Source organism: Erinaceus europaeus, chromosome 20 (genome assembly GCF_950295315.1).
Source record: "Erinaceus europaeus chromosome 20, mEriEur2.1, whole genome shotgun sequence".
Taxonomy (NCBI): domain Eukaryota; kingdom Metazoa; phylum Chordata; class Mammalia; order Eulipotyphla; family Erinaceidae; genus Erinaceus; species Erinaceus europaeus.
In genome coordinates this window covers 14,965,435-14,982,672 of record NC_080181.1, presented here as the reverse complement: position 1 = coordinate 14,982,672, position 17,238 = coordinate 14,965,435, and the positions used below count along the sequence as shown (strand labels likewise).

Genomic DNA, 17,238 nt, shown 5'->3' with positions numbered 1-17,238 from the left:
AGGCCTATTAACAGCTACCCTGGGTTTTCGTTTAAGGTGGTTCCTGAGAATGGATTTGAAGTTTTTAGGAGAGTGTTTGTGGACTTTGAAGGGATCAGCTTAAGAAGGAAGTTTCTGAATGGCTTGGAACCAGAAAATATCCACATGATGATTGGTATGACATAGGTTTTATTTGATGGGGAAGGCTAGGTGTATCACTGGGACATTTCTTAGTCTTCAGTTACAAAAGGAATCTTCCCATTACTTCCTCTAACCAGTTCTTCTTTCCCTGCTCAGGCTCCATGACAATTGACTGCTTAGGACTTCTGAACGATCTCTCTGACTGTGAAGATAAGCTCTTTCCTATTGGATACCAGTAAGTAGCACTATGAAGAAAAGGCAGCAGTCCCTACCACTTGAGCACTTTGAAGCAATGAGCAGGTCAACCGAGGTAGAACTGCATTTTTCATTTTATAGGTCCTACTACAAATGTAACCCTTCCTCCTTAATAGCCAGCCAAGTTCTGCAGTTAGAATTTCCGGGAGTCGGGTGGTAGCGCAGCGGGTTAAGCACAGAGGCACAAAGCGCAAGGACCAGCCTAAGGATCCTGGTTCGAGCCCCCAGCTCCCCACCTGCCCAGAAGTTGCTTCACAGATGGTGAAGCAGGTCTGCAGGTGTCTTATCTTTCTCTCCTCCTCTGTCTTCCCCTGCTCTCTCCATTTCTTTCTGTCCTATCCAACAACAATGACATCAATAACTACAATAATAATAACTGCAGCAATAAAACAACAGGGGCAACAAAAGTGAATAAATAAATATTAAAAAAAGAATTTATAATCTTTCCTATATGTAGTTTGTTTAAACAGCTAATAAGCTAATGACACAACACAATTCAGTACTCCTTTTCTACGTCTCTTTGGAATTTCATTTTTTTATTATATATACTCCTATTTATTCTGCTTTCCAGTTTTGATAGCACAATCTGTATTCCACATTTAGTTGGAAACTCTGTTTAAACTTAGGTCCATTGCTATCCTACATATTTGAAGCAGTTGTAATTTTCTTGTCTTGTGGGACCATTCTCTCAAAGGAAGCACATTGATTTGTTCTCCCCTTGCTTTGTACACATTGTGGGGCAGTAATGTTTTCCTGAATGCCAATATTTATTTCTTGTAGTAGTTAGAATTGTTTTTCCCTGTGTTTTAGGATAGTTTAGCATTAACCATTTCATGCTTAGGCTGTGAAAAACCATAGATCGCAGAAAACTTGGAGCACTTTCACAATAGGAAGCTGTATAATAAGAGCCGATGAAATTAAAAATACACACAAACACATATATACATATTATGAAACAAATTCCGTAAGTGAGGGACCTAGGGCCAGAAGAGGGAGCGGTTTTGATAAATGTTAGTGTCTGTTCCTGTACTCTCACTTATGGTGGTTTTTACCAATCTGCTTGCTAGATGTTCCAGGGTATACTGGAGCACCACGGATGCTCGAAAGCGCTGTGTGTATACGTGCAAGATAGTAGAGTGCCGTCCTCCAGTTGTAGAGCCAGATATCAACAGCACTGTTGAGCATGATGAAAATAGGACCATTGCTCATAGTCCAACAGCTTTTGCAGGTTGGTCTTTAATCAAGATGAAACTTGAATTAGAACTGGGTAGGGGGAAGCTTGTTTCTTTTGGGAAGTCTCATTTGTTTCTAATTTGATAAGTATTTTATGGCTGGCTTTTATTAATACACAAACATTTTTAGTAAGCTTTTTTTCTCTCTTACCACAGAACTTTCATCAAAAGAAAGCCCAAACACAGCTGATATTATAAGTCCTCCATCACCAGACCGACCTCCTCATTCACAGACCTCTGGTTCCTATTGTTATCATGTTATCCCAAAGGCTCCCAGGATTCGAACACCCAGTTATTCTCCAACACAGAGATCCCCTGGCTGTCGACCATTGCCATCTGCAGGTAAAAGACTTCATTGGTCTAATTGACATAAGAAAATCAACTCAGGGAGTTGGGTGGTAGCACCGCGAGCTAAAGCGCATGTGGTGCAAAGCGCAAGGACCTGCATAAGGATCCTGGTTCAAGCCCCAGCTCCCCACCTGTAGGGGATTCACTTCACAAGTGGTGAAGCAGGTTTGCAGGTGTCTTATCTTTCTCTCCCCCTCTTCGTCTTCCCCTCCCCTCTCCATTTCTCTCTGTCCTATCCGACAATGACAATATCAATAACAATAACAACAACAATAATAACTACAACAATAAAACAAGGACAACAAAAGGGAATACATAAAAAATGTTTTTAAAAAAGAAAAGAAAATCAGCTCAAAGATTAGGTTCTTTTTTTTAATTCTTTTTTATATTTACTTATTTTTCCTTTTTGTTGCCCTTGTTTTTCATTGTTGTTGTAGTTACTGTTGTTGTCATTGTTAGATAGGACAGAGAGTTATGGAGACAGGAGGGGAAGACAGAGAGAGGGAGAGAAAGACAGACACCTGCAGACCTGCTTCACAGCCTGTGAAGCGACTCCCCTACAGGTAGGAAGCCGGGGGTGGGGGGGTGGGGGGGCTTGAACTGGGATCCTTACCCTGGTCCTTGTGCTTCACGCCACCTGCGCTTAACCTCTGCGCTACCTCCCAACTCCCAAAGATTAGGTTCTTATGTATCTTGATAATTTTTGCTAGTTGAACATGTTGGTTCTCAGTTACATAAATACATGTAGTAAACCTATGTACATAATTCAAATGGCTGAAACCAGTTTGTTCTGTGTTTGATCAACTTTTCTTTTTTAGGAAGTCCAACCCCGACCACTCATGAAATAGTTACAGTAGGTGACCCTCTACTCTCCTCTGGACTCAGAAGCATTGGCTCTAGGCGTCACAGCACTTCTTCCTTGTCACCGCAGCGGTCTAAACTACGACTAATGTCTCCAGTGAGACCTGGTACCACTTACTCCAAGAATAGTGTTTCCTCAATCTCTACCATAGGGACTACTACAGATCTTGAGTCAAGTGCCAAAGCTGTTGATCATGTCTTAGGACCACTGAATTCAAATACTAACTTAGGGCAAAATGTTCCCACCTCTTCAAATTTGCAAAGGACTGTGGTTACTCTGGGTACTAAAACCAGTCATTTGGATGGATCCTCTTCATCAGAAATGAAGCGTTCCAGCACTTCAGACTTGGTTTCCAGGAGCTCCTCTTTGAAGGGAGAGAAGACCAGAATGCTGAGTTCCAAGATTTCGGAGGGATCTGCACATACTGTTACTCACCCTGGCATTCCTAAACTGGCCTCACAGGCTCATAATACAACATCTGGAGAATTAAGTGTTAGCAAAATTGGCACTTTTGCTGAACTGTCTCCAGTACCATTTTCTAAAGAGGCCCTCTCCTTCCCACCACTCCATTTGAGAGGCCAAAGAACTGATCGAGACCAACATACAGATTCTAACCAATTGACAAACCTTCCTTCTGATGACAGTACTGAAACTAAAACTTTGAAGCTCTCAGGGGTGAGCAACAGATCATCTATTATTAGTGAACATGTGCGATCTAGTTCAAGAGACAGGAAACAGAAAGGGAAAAAATCTTGTAAAGAAACCTTCAAAGAAAAGCATTCCAGTAAATCATTTTTAGAGCCTGGTCAGGTGCCAACTGATGAAGATGGAAATCTAAAGCCAGAATTTGATGATGAGGTTTTGACGTCTGAGTTTATGGGGCAACAGTCATGTAATAATATTTCTTCTGATAAGATGGGAGACAAAGTTCTTTCCATTCCAGGAGTCCCCAAAGGTCAATCCATGCAAGTAGAAGGATCTACCAAGGAATTACCAACACCCCGGAAACGTACAGTTAAGGTAACACTGACACCTCTAAAAATGGAAAGTGAAGGTCAGTCAAAAAACACCCTGAAAGAAGGTAGTCCTGTTTCCCCTTTGCAAATTGAGTCAGCATCTCCAACAGAACCGATTTCAGTTTCTGAAAGTCTAGGAGATGGTCCAGTGGCTCAACCGAGCCCCAACAATACCTCATCCCAAGAGTCTCAAAATAATAGCTATCAGAATCATCCAGTTCAGGACAGAAATCTCATGCTCCCGGATGGCCCTAAACCTCAGGAGGATGGCTCTTTCAAGAGGAGGTATCCCCGTCGCAGTGCCCGGGCACGTTCTAACATGTTCTTTGGGCTCACTCCTCTCTATGGAGTCAGATCCTATGGTGAAGAAGACATCCCATTCTATAGCAGTTCAACTGGGAAGAAACGAGGCAAGAGATCAGCTGAAGGGCAGGTGGATGGGGCTGATGACTTAAGCACTTCAGATGAAGATGACTTATACTACTACAATTTCACTAGAACAGTGATCTCTTCAGGTGGAGAGGAACGGCTAGCATCCCATAATTTATTTCGGGAGGAGGAACAATGTGATCTTCCAAAAATTTCACAGTTAGATGGTGTTGATGATGGAACAGAGAGTGACACTAGTGTCACAGCCACAACAAGGAAAAGCAACCAGATTCCAAAAAGAACTGGTAAAGAAAATGGAACAGAGAACTTGAAGATTGATAGACCTGAAGATTCTAGTGAAAAGGAACATGTCATTAAGAGTTCTGTTGGCCACAAAAATGAGCCAAAGATGGATAACTGCCACTCTGTAAGCAGAGTTAAAACACAGGGACAGGATTCCTTAGAAGCTCAGCTTAGCTCATTGGAGTCAAGCCGCAGAGTCCACACAAGCACTCCCTCAGACAAAAATTTACTGGACACCTATAATACTGAGCTCTTGAAATCTGATTCAGACAATAACAATAGTGATGACTGTGGTAATATCCTGCCCTCAGACATTATGGACTTTGTACTAAAGAATACTCCATCCATGCAGGCTTTGGGTGAGAGTCCAGAGTCTTCTTCCTCTGAGCTCTTAAATCTTGGTGAAGGCTTGGGTCTTGATAGTAATCGAGAAAAAGACATGGGCCTTTTTGAAGTGTTTTCTCAGCAGCTGCCTACAGCAGAACCTGTGGACAGTAGTGTCTCTTCTTCTATCTCAGCAGAGGAGCAGTTTGAGTTGCCTCTAGAGCTACCATCAGATCTCTCTGTCCTAACCACCCGGAGTCCCACTGTCCCTAGTCAGAATCCCAGCAGACTAGCTGTGATCTCAGACTCAGGGGAGAAGAGAGTGACCATCACAGAAAAATCTGTGAACTCCTCTGAAGGAGACTCAGCACTGTTGAGTCCAGGAGTGGATCCTACCCCTGAAGGCCACATGACTCCTGATCATTTCATTCAAGGACACATGGATGCAGATCACATTGCTAGTCCTCCTTGTGGTTCAGTGGAGCCAGGCCATAGCAACAGTCAGGATTTAACTAGAAACAGTAGTACCCCTGGCCTTCAGGTACCTGTTTCCCCTACTGTTCCTATCCAGAGCCAGAAATATGTGCCCAATTCTACTGATAGTCCTGGCCCCTCTCAGATATCTAATGCAGCTGTCCAGACCACTCCACCCCACCTGAAACCAGCCACTGAGAAACTCATTGTTGTTAACCAGAATATGCAGCCATTGTATGTTCTCCAAACTCTTCCAAATGGAGTGACCCAAAAAATCCAGTTGACTTCTCCTGTTAGTTCTACACCCACTGTGATGGAGACAAATACTTCAGTGTTGGGACCCATGGGAAGTGGTCTCACCCTCACCACAGGACTCAATCCAAGCCTGCCAACTTCTCAGTCTCTGTTCCCTCCTGCTAGCAAAGGATTGCTCCCCATGCCTCATCACCAGCACTTACATTCCTTCCCTGCAGCTGCTCAAAGTAGTTTCCCACCCAACATCAGCAGTCCTCCTTCAGGCCTACTTATTGGGGTTCAACCTCCTCCAGACCCCCAGCTTTTGGTTTCAGAAACCAGCCAGAGGACAGACCTCAGTACCACAGTAGCCACTCCATCCCCCGGACTCAAGAAAAGACCCATATCTCGTCTACAGACCCGCAAGAATAAAAAACTTGCTCCCTCTAGTACCCCTTCAAACATTGCCCCTTCTGATGTGGTTTCCAATATGACATTGATTAACTTCACACCCTCCCAGCTTTCAAATCATCCCAATCTGTTAGATTTGGGGTCACTTAATACTTCATCTCACCGAACTGTACCCAACATCATTAAAAGGTCTAAATCTGGCATCATGTATTTTGAACAGGCACCCCTGTTGCCCCAGAGTGTGGGCGGAGCTGCTGCCACAGCAGCAGGCACACCTACTATAAGCCAGGATACCAGCCACCTCACATCAGGGTCTGTGTCTGGCTTGGCATCTAGCTCCTCTGTCTTGAATGTAGTATCCATGCCAACCACAACAGCCCCGACCAGTAGTGCATCGGTTCCAGGACATGTTGCATTAACCAACCCAAGGCTGCTTAATACCCCAGATATTGGCCCAATAAGCAATCTCTTGATCAAAGCTAGCCAACAGAACATGGGGATCCAAGAGCAGCCAGTGCCTCTGCCACCAAGTTCAGGAATATTTCCACAACTGGGGACATCACAAACTCCCTCAACTTCTGCAATGACAGCAGCATCAAGTATCTGTGTGCTCCCCACTACTCAGACTACGTGCATCACCACTGCTTCACCTTCTGGGGAAGCAGAAGAACACTATCAGCTTCAGCATGTGAACCAGCTCCTTGCCAGCAAAACTGGGATTCTCCCTTCCCAGCGTGATCTTGATTCTGTTCCAGGGACCCATGGATCTGGTTTTTCCCAGACAGTGGAAACTCCTAATAGTATGGGGCTAGAACAGAATAAGGCTTTACCCTCAGCTATGCAAGCCAACTCAGCCTCTTCTGGCGATTCTCCATCCTCTGGACAGCAGTCAGCAAGCCCCTCAGGGCCAGGTCCCACCAAAACCAAACCAAAAATCAAACGAATTCACCTGCCTTTAGACAAAGGGAATGGCAAGAAGCACAAAGTTTCCCATTCACGGACCAGTTCTTCAGTAGCACACATTCCAGACCAAGAATCTAACACGCCATCTGCAGCCTCAGTCACGGGGTAAGAAACATCTCAGTATTCATCATGCTGGGTCTGTGGGGTTTTCTTTTCTGGGCTTGAGGCTGTCAACGTGGTAGTCTTCTGGGAGTGACACTCCTCTGGCTTAGTTGTATTTCTGGGGTGGAGATGTTTATGTCTATTGACTTTAACTTGTCTTCTCAAAGTGATGATTTATAATGCAAAATTTAGTTTCACTTGTGGGCAGTTTTTCTCTTAGACCTACATCTGCAATTACTCTTTCCTCTTATTTAAAACTGCTATTATTTACTCCTGGTTTTTTTTTTCCTCACTGAGGCTTGGTTTTACAAGAAGTACTTAATTCTTGTCAAGAAGACAAAGCCACTTGCAGATCTTAATGGGGTCCTCTGTTAAAACTTTGTCATTGGGTACGATAATAGCGCATCCAGTAGGATGCATGCCTTACTGTGGACATGGCAAAGGTTTGAGGTCCGACACCACATGGGAGTGCCATGGTATCAGGGGCTGGGGGAATGTTCTTGTGATGAATGTCTCTCTCTCTCTCTCTCCCCCTCTCTCTCTCTTCCTCTCTCTCTCCTTATATATACATATAGACCAGGAAAGGTAAAATTGTCCATGTTTGAAGTCTTAGAACTGGAAAAAATTATTATTAAGTATATCATACATAAAGCTTGTAAGTGAATTTTCACATATGTGTACACTCAGGTAACTAACAGTCAGATCAAGTTAGAGACATTTTTTAAATATTTATTGCCTTTTTATTGCCTTTGCTGTTTTTTTATTGTTGTTGATGTCATTGTTGGATAGGACAGAGACTGAAATGGAGAGAGATGGGGAAGACGGGGGGGGGGAGAGAAAGACCGACACTTGCAGACCTGCTTCACCACCTGTGAAGCGACTCCCCTGCAGGTGGGGAGCCAGGGGCTCGAACTGGGATCCTTACACGGTCCTTGCACTTTGCGCCATGTGCGCTTAACCCACGGCACTACCACCCGACTCCTTGGTTAGAGACATTTATAGTACTCCAGAAAGCTGTTTATGTCCTCTTTTAGTCAGTAACCACTAACGTGGTCACTATTTCAAACCTGCATCAGCACAGCTTAGTTTTCCAGGCTCATACATTTTATCACATTCTGATGGGGAGTCACTGCTGTAGACTGACTTCTACATTTAACTCAGTACATACTTACTGGTGGCTTTTCTTGCAAACATATATATTATTGTGTTCTAGGACTCCAGGAGCAGAGGCTGAACAGCAGGATGCAGCTAGTGTGGAACAGTCATTACAGAAGGAGTGTGAGCAGCCTGCAGGGTGAGCATAACATTAGATCCCAAGATTAAGCCCTTGATTCTGTCCACCTCACTTGTAAAATACTTTTTCGTGAGACTGATTTCTATTGCAATTTTTAAATATTTATTTCATGAGATACAGAGATAGGAGCTATGCATACAGTAATATTAGATCACGATTCCTGGCATATGTGATGCCAGGGGTCAAATTGAGGGACCTCTTGCAACAGTACCCCCCACACATACATACACACAGCTTCCAGAGCTTTACTGCTCTGGGCAGACTTTTTACATAGAACAGCAGAAACAGAGACAGAGTGAGAGAGGGGAATTCACTACAGAATCAAAGCTTCCAGTGCTGCGGAGGTTCAGCTCAAACCTGGGTTGCACTCATGGCAATGCAGACACTCAGTTTGTTTTATATTTTGTTTGTTCTTTTAATGAGCGAGACAGAGACAAAGAGACAAACCAGACCATTTCTCAGCTTAGGCCTATGGTGAGCTGGGAGTTGAACTTGGGACCTCAGAGCCTCAGGCATAAAAGTCTTTTGCATAACTATTTTGCTATCTTTCCAAGCTCATACTCAAAATTTTTTATTGTTATTGTAATTATTACTGCTGTTGTTATTGATGTCATCATTGTTGGATAGGACAGAGAGAAATGGAGAGAGGAGAAGACAGAGGAGGAGAGAAAGACAGACACCTGCAGACCTGCTTCGCCGCCTGTGAAGCGACTTCCCTGCAGGTGGGGAGCTGGGGCTCAAACCAGGATTCTTAAAGCGGTCCTTGCTCTTGGCACCACATGCACTTAACTCACTGTGCTACCACCCGACTCCCTCAGATTTTTTTTAATGGAAGTAAAATATATTAATAAAAGAAAATTGAGGGAGTCAGGCGGTAGTGCAATGGGTTAAGCACAGGTGACACAAAGCGCAAGGACCGGTGTAAGGATCCTGGTTCGAGCCCCCAGCTCCCCTCCTGCAGTGAGTCACTTCACAGGTGGTGAAGCAGGTCTGCAGGTGTCTTATCTTTCTCTCCTCGTCTGTCTTCCCCTCCTCTCTCCATTTCTCTCTGCCCTATCCAATAATGATGATGTCATTAACAACAACAATATAGCAAGGGCAACAAAAGGGAATAAATAAATATTTTTTAAAAAGAGAGAGAATTGAGTAATCATGGTTCTCTTTTTGTCCTGACTAACCCCCTCCCAATCTATTCCTATGTGGGTGTGTGTGTCTGTCCATCTGTCTATGTATCTGTCTGTCTGTCCAGGGTTATCACTGGAGGGGTTTGATGCCAGCACTATAAATCCACTGCTCCTGGTGGCTATCTTTTTTATTTTTTTTATTGGATTGGACAGAGAAATTGAGAGGGGGAGATAGAGAGGGAGAAAGACACCTGCAGACCTGTTTGACTTCTTGTAAAGTGACCTCCCCTACAGGTGGGCAGCAGAGGCTCAAATCTGCATCCTTTTGCAGATCCTTGCACTTAGTACTATGTGTGCTCACCTGCTGTGCTACCACCTGACACCCTAGTCTTTTTTTTTTTTTTTTTTTACCAGAACACTGCTCGGCTCTGGCTTATGGTGGTGCGGGGGATTGAACCTGGGACTATGGAGCTTTAGGCATAAGAGTCTGTTTGCATAACCATTCTGCTATCTACCCCCTAGATGTAACTACTACTAATAATTTATTTTTTATTTTTTTAATTTTTATGATTTATTTTCCCTTTTGTTACCCTTGATGTTTTGTTGCTGTAGTTATTGTTGTTGATGTTGTCATTGTTGGATAGGACAGAGAGAAATAGAGAGAGGAGGGGAAGACAGAGAGGGGGAGAGAAAGACAGACACCTGCAGACTTGCTTCACCGCCTGTGAAGCCACTTCCTCTGAAGGTGGGGAGCCGGGGGCTTGAACTGGGATCCTTACGCTGGTCCCTGGGCTTTGCACCATGTGCGCTTAACCCACTGAGCTACCACCGGACTCCCTAATAATTTATTTTTATCTGTGTAGTCATTTCTGCTTTAAAAGAATGATAAGGGAGTCAGGAGGTGGCGCAGAGGGTTAACGTGGCGCAAAGCGCAAGGGCCATCAGAAGGTTCCCGGTTCAAGCCCCTGGCTCCCACCTGCAGGGGAGTCACTTCACAAGCGGTGAAGCAGGTCTGCAGGTGTCTGTCTTTCTCTCCCCTCTCTGTCTTCCCCTCCTCTCCATTTCTCTCTGTCCTATCCAACAACAATCACATCAATAACCACAACAATGTTAAACAACAAGGGCAACAAAAGGGAAAATAAATAAATAATTAAAGAAAAGAATGATAAATATGTTTTTAACTTTTTTTTACAAAATGAATAATGATATATATATTTATACACACATATGTATACACATGCTGTTCTGTACTTTTTTTGTTTTTATAAGATTTAATCTTGAAAAGCAAATACTGCTGCTTATTTACATGTTCATGTAGCTCACTTTTTATTTATTTTTTAATTATTTATTTATTTATGGATAGATATTGAGAGGGGGTGAGACAGAGAGACACCTGCAATCCTGCTTCACCACTTATGAAATTTTCCCCCTAAAGGTGAGGACCAGGGGCTTGAACTCAGGTCCTTGTACACTGTAATGTGTGTGCATAGCCAGGTGTGCCATTGCCTGGTCCCTAGCTCACTTAAAAAATATATATTTTATTTATTTATTTTAATTTTTATTATTTTTCCTTTTGTTGCCCTTGTTGTTTTATTATTGTTGTTGACATCATCATTGTTGGATAGGACAGAGAGAAATGGAGACAAGACCGGAAGACAGAGGGGGAGAGAAAGAGAGATATCTGCAGACCTGCTTCACCGCTTGGGAAGCGACTCCCCTGCAGGTGGGGAGCCAGGGTGTGAACTGGGATCCTTACACTGGTCCTTGCACTTGCTGCGACATGCTTAAGCCACTATGCGCTACCACCTGACCCCCTATTTTATTTATTCATAATCAGAAAGATAGATGGAGAGAGACACTCCAGAGAACTGCCCATCTCTGGTTTATGTTAGTGCTGGGGACTGAACCTGGGATTTCAGAGCCTCAGGCATGAAAATTTTTTACATAATCATAATGCTGTCTTCCCAAGCCTTTTCACTTTTGTTTTAGTTAAGCCAGCTCACTTGTTAACTTAATTCCAAGCTGCTTCCTTCAAACATGTCCCTTCATTTTTTCCCCCCTAATATCAAGGGTGTAAGAATTTTAAGGGTGCAACTCAGGAGGTGATGTAGTGGATAAAGCATTGGACTCTAAAGCATGAGGTCCCAAGTTCAAGCTCTGGCATTACCCTAAATATATCTCCATGAATAAATATTTTTTAAAAACTCAAACTTTTGGGAGTTGGGCGGGGTGCAGCAGATTAAGTGCACATGCCGCAAAGCACAAGGACTGGCATAAGGATCCTGGTTCGAGCCCTCGGCTCCCCACCTGCAGGGGGGTTGCTTCACAAGCGGTGAAGCAGGTCTGAGGTGTCTATCTTTCTCTCCCCCCTCTGTCTTCCCCTCCTCTCTTGATTTCTCTCTGTCCTATCCAATAACAGTGACATCAATAACAACAACAACAATTTAAAAAAAACAAAGGCAACAAAAGGGAAAATAAACAAATTTTTTTTAAAAATCCAAACCTTTCTGTATTTTGAAAACAAATGTACCAAGAATGGTTTTTAATATCTACACCACTGAGAATTGGGAATAATAATTTTTTAATTTAATTATTTATTATTGGATAGAAACAAAGAAATTGAGAGGGGTGGAGGAGATAAATAGGGGGAGACAGAGACACCTTCATCCCTGCTTCCCCACTTGTGAGGCTTTCCTCCTGCAGATGGGGACCAGGAGCTTGAACCTGGGTCCTTTCACATTGTAATGTGTGTACTTAACAAGGTGTGCCACCACCTGGTCCCAGAATAATAATTTATATATATTGTATCACACTATATTTTAGAGCTTATTACTTCCAAATGAAACAATTCTCAACTACTCTATTTTGATTGATTTCAGGGAGTTGAAAAGAAGTGAGGTGATTATTCTTTTTACAGTCTGCCTGTGCAGTTATATGTCACTGTTGAAAATTTGAACTCCTCATCAAAAGCAACAGCCTAACTTACTGAATTCATCATATTTTGAATTAATGCCACGAATGCATTTAGGACTATTTATTAGGACCACACTTCAGGGATAACTAAAATAACAGTATTTTAAAATGTGTTGGCTAAATGGTCTACTTGTTTTGATAATTATCTTGATAGCTCATGTCTTCATTTACATTTAATTCTAGGGAAATATCAGTTTATTCTATGGTTTCCTCTTTGACCCAGTAATTGTTAAGTAGTTTTAATATTTATTTATTTATTCCCTTTTTGTTGCCATTGTTGTTTTTATTGTTGTAGTTATTATTATTGTTGTTATTGATGTTATCGTTGTTGAATAGGACAGAGAGAAATGGAGAGAGGAGGGGAAGATAGAGAGGAGGAGAAAAGATAGACACCTCAGACCTGCTTCACTGCTTGTGAAGCGACTCCCCTGCAGGTGGTGAGCTGGGAACCTGAACTGGGATCCTTATGCCAGTCCTTGCGCTTTGTGCCACATGCACTTAACCTGTTGTGCTACCACTGGACTCCCTGTTAAGTAGTTTTAAAAGAACTGAGTTTTAAAAGAATGTTAAGGATGCAATTAAAACCCCAAAAGCATAATGTCTATTTGGGAAAGAATCTTGCAAAAGATAGTATTATGTTATTTATGCAATAGTATGTTGATGATGTTCATTCAAAAGGTTTTTTTGGAAAATACCCTGTGGCTCATTTCTCTTAGTTTTGCATAACTCACATAGATTTATGGCAGATTATGGATAGTTTTTTATTTTATTTTATTTTAATAATTTTTAATATTTATTTCCTTTTGTTTCCCTTGTTTTATCATTGTAGTTATTATTGTTGTCGTTACTGATGTCCTTGTTGGATAGGACAGAGAGAAATGGAGAGAGGAGGGGAAGACAGAGAGGGGGAGAGAAAGATAGACACCTGCAGACCTGCTTGACCGTCTGTAAAGCAACTCCCCTGCAGGTGAGGAGCCAGGGGTTTGAACCGGGATCTTTATGCCGGTCCCTGTGCTTTGTGTCACGTGCACTTAACCATCTTTTTTTTTTTTAATCCTTTATTTATTGGGTAGAGACAGCCAGAATTTCAGAGGGAAGCAGAGAGAGAGAGAGAGAGATCTGCTGCACTGCTTCACCACTCGCAAAGCTTTCCCCCTGCAGGTGGAGAGTAGGGACTCAAACCTGGGTCCTTGTGCACTGTAACGGGCACTCAACCCAGTGCGCCACCACCTGGTTCCAATTTTTAATCTTTGAATTGAAAATTCAATTAATTAGCCTGATGTTACACCCTTAACATTTGTTTTCCTTTACGTTTAGGCAAGTGGCTGTTCCTCCAGAGATTCAGGCAACACAAAATCCAGTAAATGAGCAAGAAAGTACAGGTATGTGTGTGGGTACTGGTTAGGATCAGAATTTCAAAGCCAGAAGTTTTGAGCCAGGGAAATATCTTAGAGGTTATTGTAAAAGTCTTTCTCACCTGAGACTGAGGCCCCAGACTCAGCCCCTTGCATCACCATAGGCCTGATGGATAAATAATGATGAAAATACGATCACATTTGTTTTACCCATTGATTTTCTAGATTGAAGAGGTGGAAAAAATGGCTTCAGAGGGGTTCAGTAACTGACTAAATTTTTAGCTTGAAACTCAGCATCTATCTCCAGTGTTCTTTTACTACAAATTCAGTAAACACCTGTCAAGTAAAAATTATAAGAATCGGGGGCTGGGTGTTGGCGCAGCGTGATAAGCGCACATGGTGCAAAACACACATGGCACGAAACACAAAGACCTGTATAAGGACCCCAGTTCGAACCCCGGCTCCCAACCTGCAGGGGGTTGCTTCACAGGTGGTGAAGCAGGTCTGCAGGTGTCTATCTTTCTCTTCCCCTCTGTCTTCCCTTCCTCTCTTGATTTCTCAACAACGACAGAAATAACAACAACAATGATAAACAACAAGGGCAACAAAAGGGAAAAAATAGCCTCTAGGAGTAGTGGATTCATAGTGCAGGCACTGAGCCCCAGCAATAACCCTGGATGCAAAAAAAAAAAAAAAAAGTTATATTCTGTTGACCTACTGGTTCTTCAAAAGGACTGTCAAACCCATTTATGTAAAAGGGTGGTAAGAGATGGTAACTGATAGTACATACTACAAGTCTGAGGCATTGAAATCCCAGCTTTACTACTGATTAGCTATACAAACTTAGGGTAGTTACATTACCTCTCTGTCTTGCTTTTCTCCCATCTAAAATGGAGATAACTAATTCATTAAAAGTGTTAAGAGTTAGGGAGCCAGGTGGTGGTGCAGCGGGTTAATCAAGCACACATGGCACAAAGCACAAGGACTGTTGTAAGGATCCCAGTTCGAGCCCCTGGCTCCCCACCTACAGGGTATTTGCTTCACAAGTGGTGAGCCAGGTCTGCAGGTGTCTATCTTTCTCTCCCCCTCTCTTTCTTCCTCTCCTCTCTCCATTTCTCTCTGTCCTATCAAGTGACAGCAATAACAACAACAATGATAAACAACAAGGGTAACAAAAGGGAAAAAGATTTTTTAAAAAGTGTTGAGTTGATATATAGGAAGTTCCAATAGTGCCTTCTACAGAGTGCTTCCTACATAGTAGCCACTACTAGTTTTTTGGCTTTGACTTCATTGAGGGCAGTTTCTTACTGAAAACAATAAAATGTCATATAAAGAACTTTATCACAGAGTCAGCATAACTTTACAGAAAAAAACGATATTGTTTTAGTCACTTTTGACTTTGGGTAAACTATTCTACCTGTTGGAGAATAGTTCTGTGATTTGCAAATGGGAATAATAACACACATTATGCAATTATTGCAAACATTTGTACCCCTATTTTCTCTCTCATAGAACCTAAGGCAGTAGAAGAGGAAGAAAGTAATTTCAGTTCTCCGCTGATGCTTTGGCTTCAACAAGAACAGAAGCGGAAAGAAAGCATTGCTGAGAAAAAACCCAAGAAGGGACTTGTTTTTGAAATTTCTAGTGATGATGGCTTTCAGATCTGTGCAGAAAGTATTGAAGGTGAGTAGATTAAATGAGATTGACCCGTTCTCTAGCACATGCCCTATTTCAGAATGAAACACGTGATTATTTGTACTATCAATTTAAAAAAATATTTACTTATTCATTCCCTTTTGTTGCCCTTGTTTTTTATTGTTGTTGTTAGTGATGTCGTCATTGTTTTTAGATAGGACAGAGAGAAATGGAGAGATGAGGGGAAGACGGGGGGTGGGGGGAAGACACCTGCAGACCTGCTTCACTGCCTGTGAAGTGACTCCCCTGCAGGTGGGGAGCTGGGGGCTCAAACCAGGATCTTTATGGTGGTCCTTGCGCCTTGCACTTTGCGCCACGTGCCCTTAACCTGCTGCGCTACCACCCGACTCCCACCATTTCTTCTTTTAAATTTTTCTTTTTTACCAGAGCACTGCTCAGCTCTGTCTTATGGTGGTACGGGGAATTGATTCTGGGACTTTGGAACCTCAGGCATGAGTGTCTCTTTGCATAACCATTATGCTATCTACCCCTGCCCATAAATGTTTTATTTTGTTTATTTACTTGTTTATTAGATAGAGACAGAAAGAAATTGAGAGGAAGAGGGGCGGGAGAGAGACCTACAGCCCTGATTCATCACTTGTGAAGCTTCCTGCTTGCAAATTGAGACCAGGGGCTTAAACCTGGGACCTTGCACATTATAACTTGAGCACTTAAACAGGTGCACCACTGCCTGGCCCCTGTACTATGAATTATATGGCTGATTTTGTGCTAGAGGTTATGGAAAATAATTGGAGACATACATTTTACTTATCCTTAAGTTCATAATGGTCCAGACAGCCATGTGTATAGTTCAGGTCAAGCCCTGGCACATAGTGCGAGCACCCTGCCACTGGAAGTCTTCAGTGCTGTGGTCTCTCTGTCTATGCATAAATGAGTGATGAAAAAGTAACCCAGGAGTGGTAAAATTGTGCACATACGAGAGTCGGTCTGTAGCCCAGTGGGTTAAGCATAAGTGGCGCAAAGCGCAGGGTCTGGCGTAAGGATCCCAGTTCGAGTCCCCGGCTCCCCACCTGCAGGGGGTTCGTTTCACAAGCAGTGAAGCAGGTCTGCAGGTGTCTTATCTTTCTCTCCCCATCTCTGCCTTCCCCTCTCTCCATTTCTGTCTGTCCTATCCAATAACAACGACATCACTAACTACAACAATAAAACAACAAGGGCAACAAAAGGGAATAAATAAGTAAATATTTTGGGGAGTCGAGCAGTAGCGGAGTGGGTTAAGTGCACGTGGCGCAAACTGCAAGGACCTGCGTAAGGATCCTGGTTCGAGCCCCCGGCTCCCTACCTGCAGGGGAGTCACTTCACAGGCGGTGAGGCAAGTCTGCAGGTGTCTTATCTTTCTCTCCCCCTCTCTGTCTTCCCCTCCTCTCTCCATTTCTCTCAGTCCTATCCAACTACAACGACATCAATAACAACAATAATAACTACAGCAATAAAACAACAAGGGCAACATTGCAAAAAAGAAAATAAATATTTAAAATTTTTTAAATAAATAAATATTTTTTTTAAATCATGCACATACAAGGTCCTACCTTTGGGGGGAAAATGATAGTGTTATTGGTGAGATAAACTGTAACTTACGTGAGAAATTAATAAATAGGTATATAATAGTAATTTGACCTGTATATTAATAATAACAGGCTTTTTTTGTGTTCTCAGGCTACACAGACATTAGCAGAACATGTAAAACTTTTTGCTTTCTCTCTAGTGTTGTCATCTTCTACTTCTTTTTGTACCTTGAATACCATTCTCTCTCAGCTTTCTTA

At 42.6% G+C, this 17,238-nt stretch overlaps 1 protein-coding gene across 5 annotated transcripts in view; it reads left to right on the top strand.

Moving 5' to 3' along the window:
* KMT2A (lysine methyltransferase 2A) overlaps positions 1–17,238 on the top strand; it is a 102,000-nt gene that overhangs the window by 70,588 nt on the left and 14,174 nt on the right. For all 5 annotated transcript variants that reach the window (XM_060179976.1, XM_060179974.1, XM_060179973.1 and 2 more), the window contains 8 exons: positions 37–154; positions 277–355; positions 1,443–1,603; positions 1,764–1,949; positions 2,774–7,016; positions 8,227–8,307; positions 13,722–13,786; positions 15,272–15,442. In XM_060179976.1, coding sequence (XP_060035959.1) covers positions 37–154; positions 277–355; positions 1,443–1,603; positions 1,764–1,949; positions 2,774–7,016; positions 8,227–8,307; positions 13,722–13,786; positions 15,272–15,442 — 5,104 coding nt within the window. The remainder of the gene's footprint in view (positions 1–36; positions 155–276; positions 356–1,442; positions 1,604–1,763; positions 1,950–2,773; positions 7,017–8,226; positions 8,308–13,721; positions 13,787–15,271; positions 15,443–17,238) is intronic.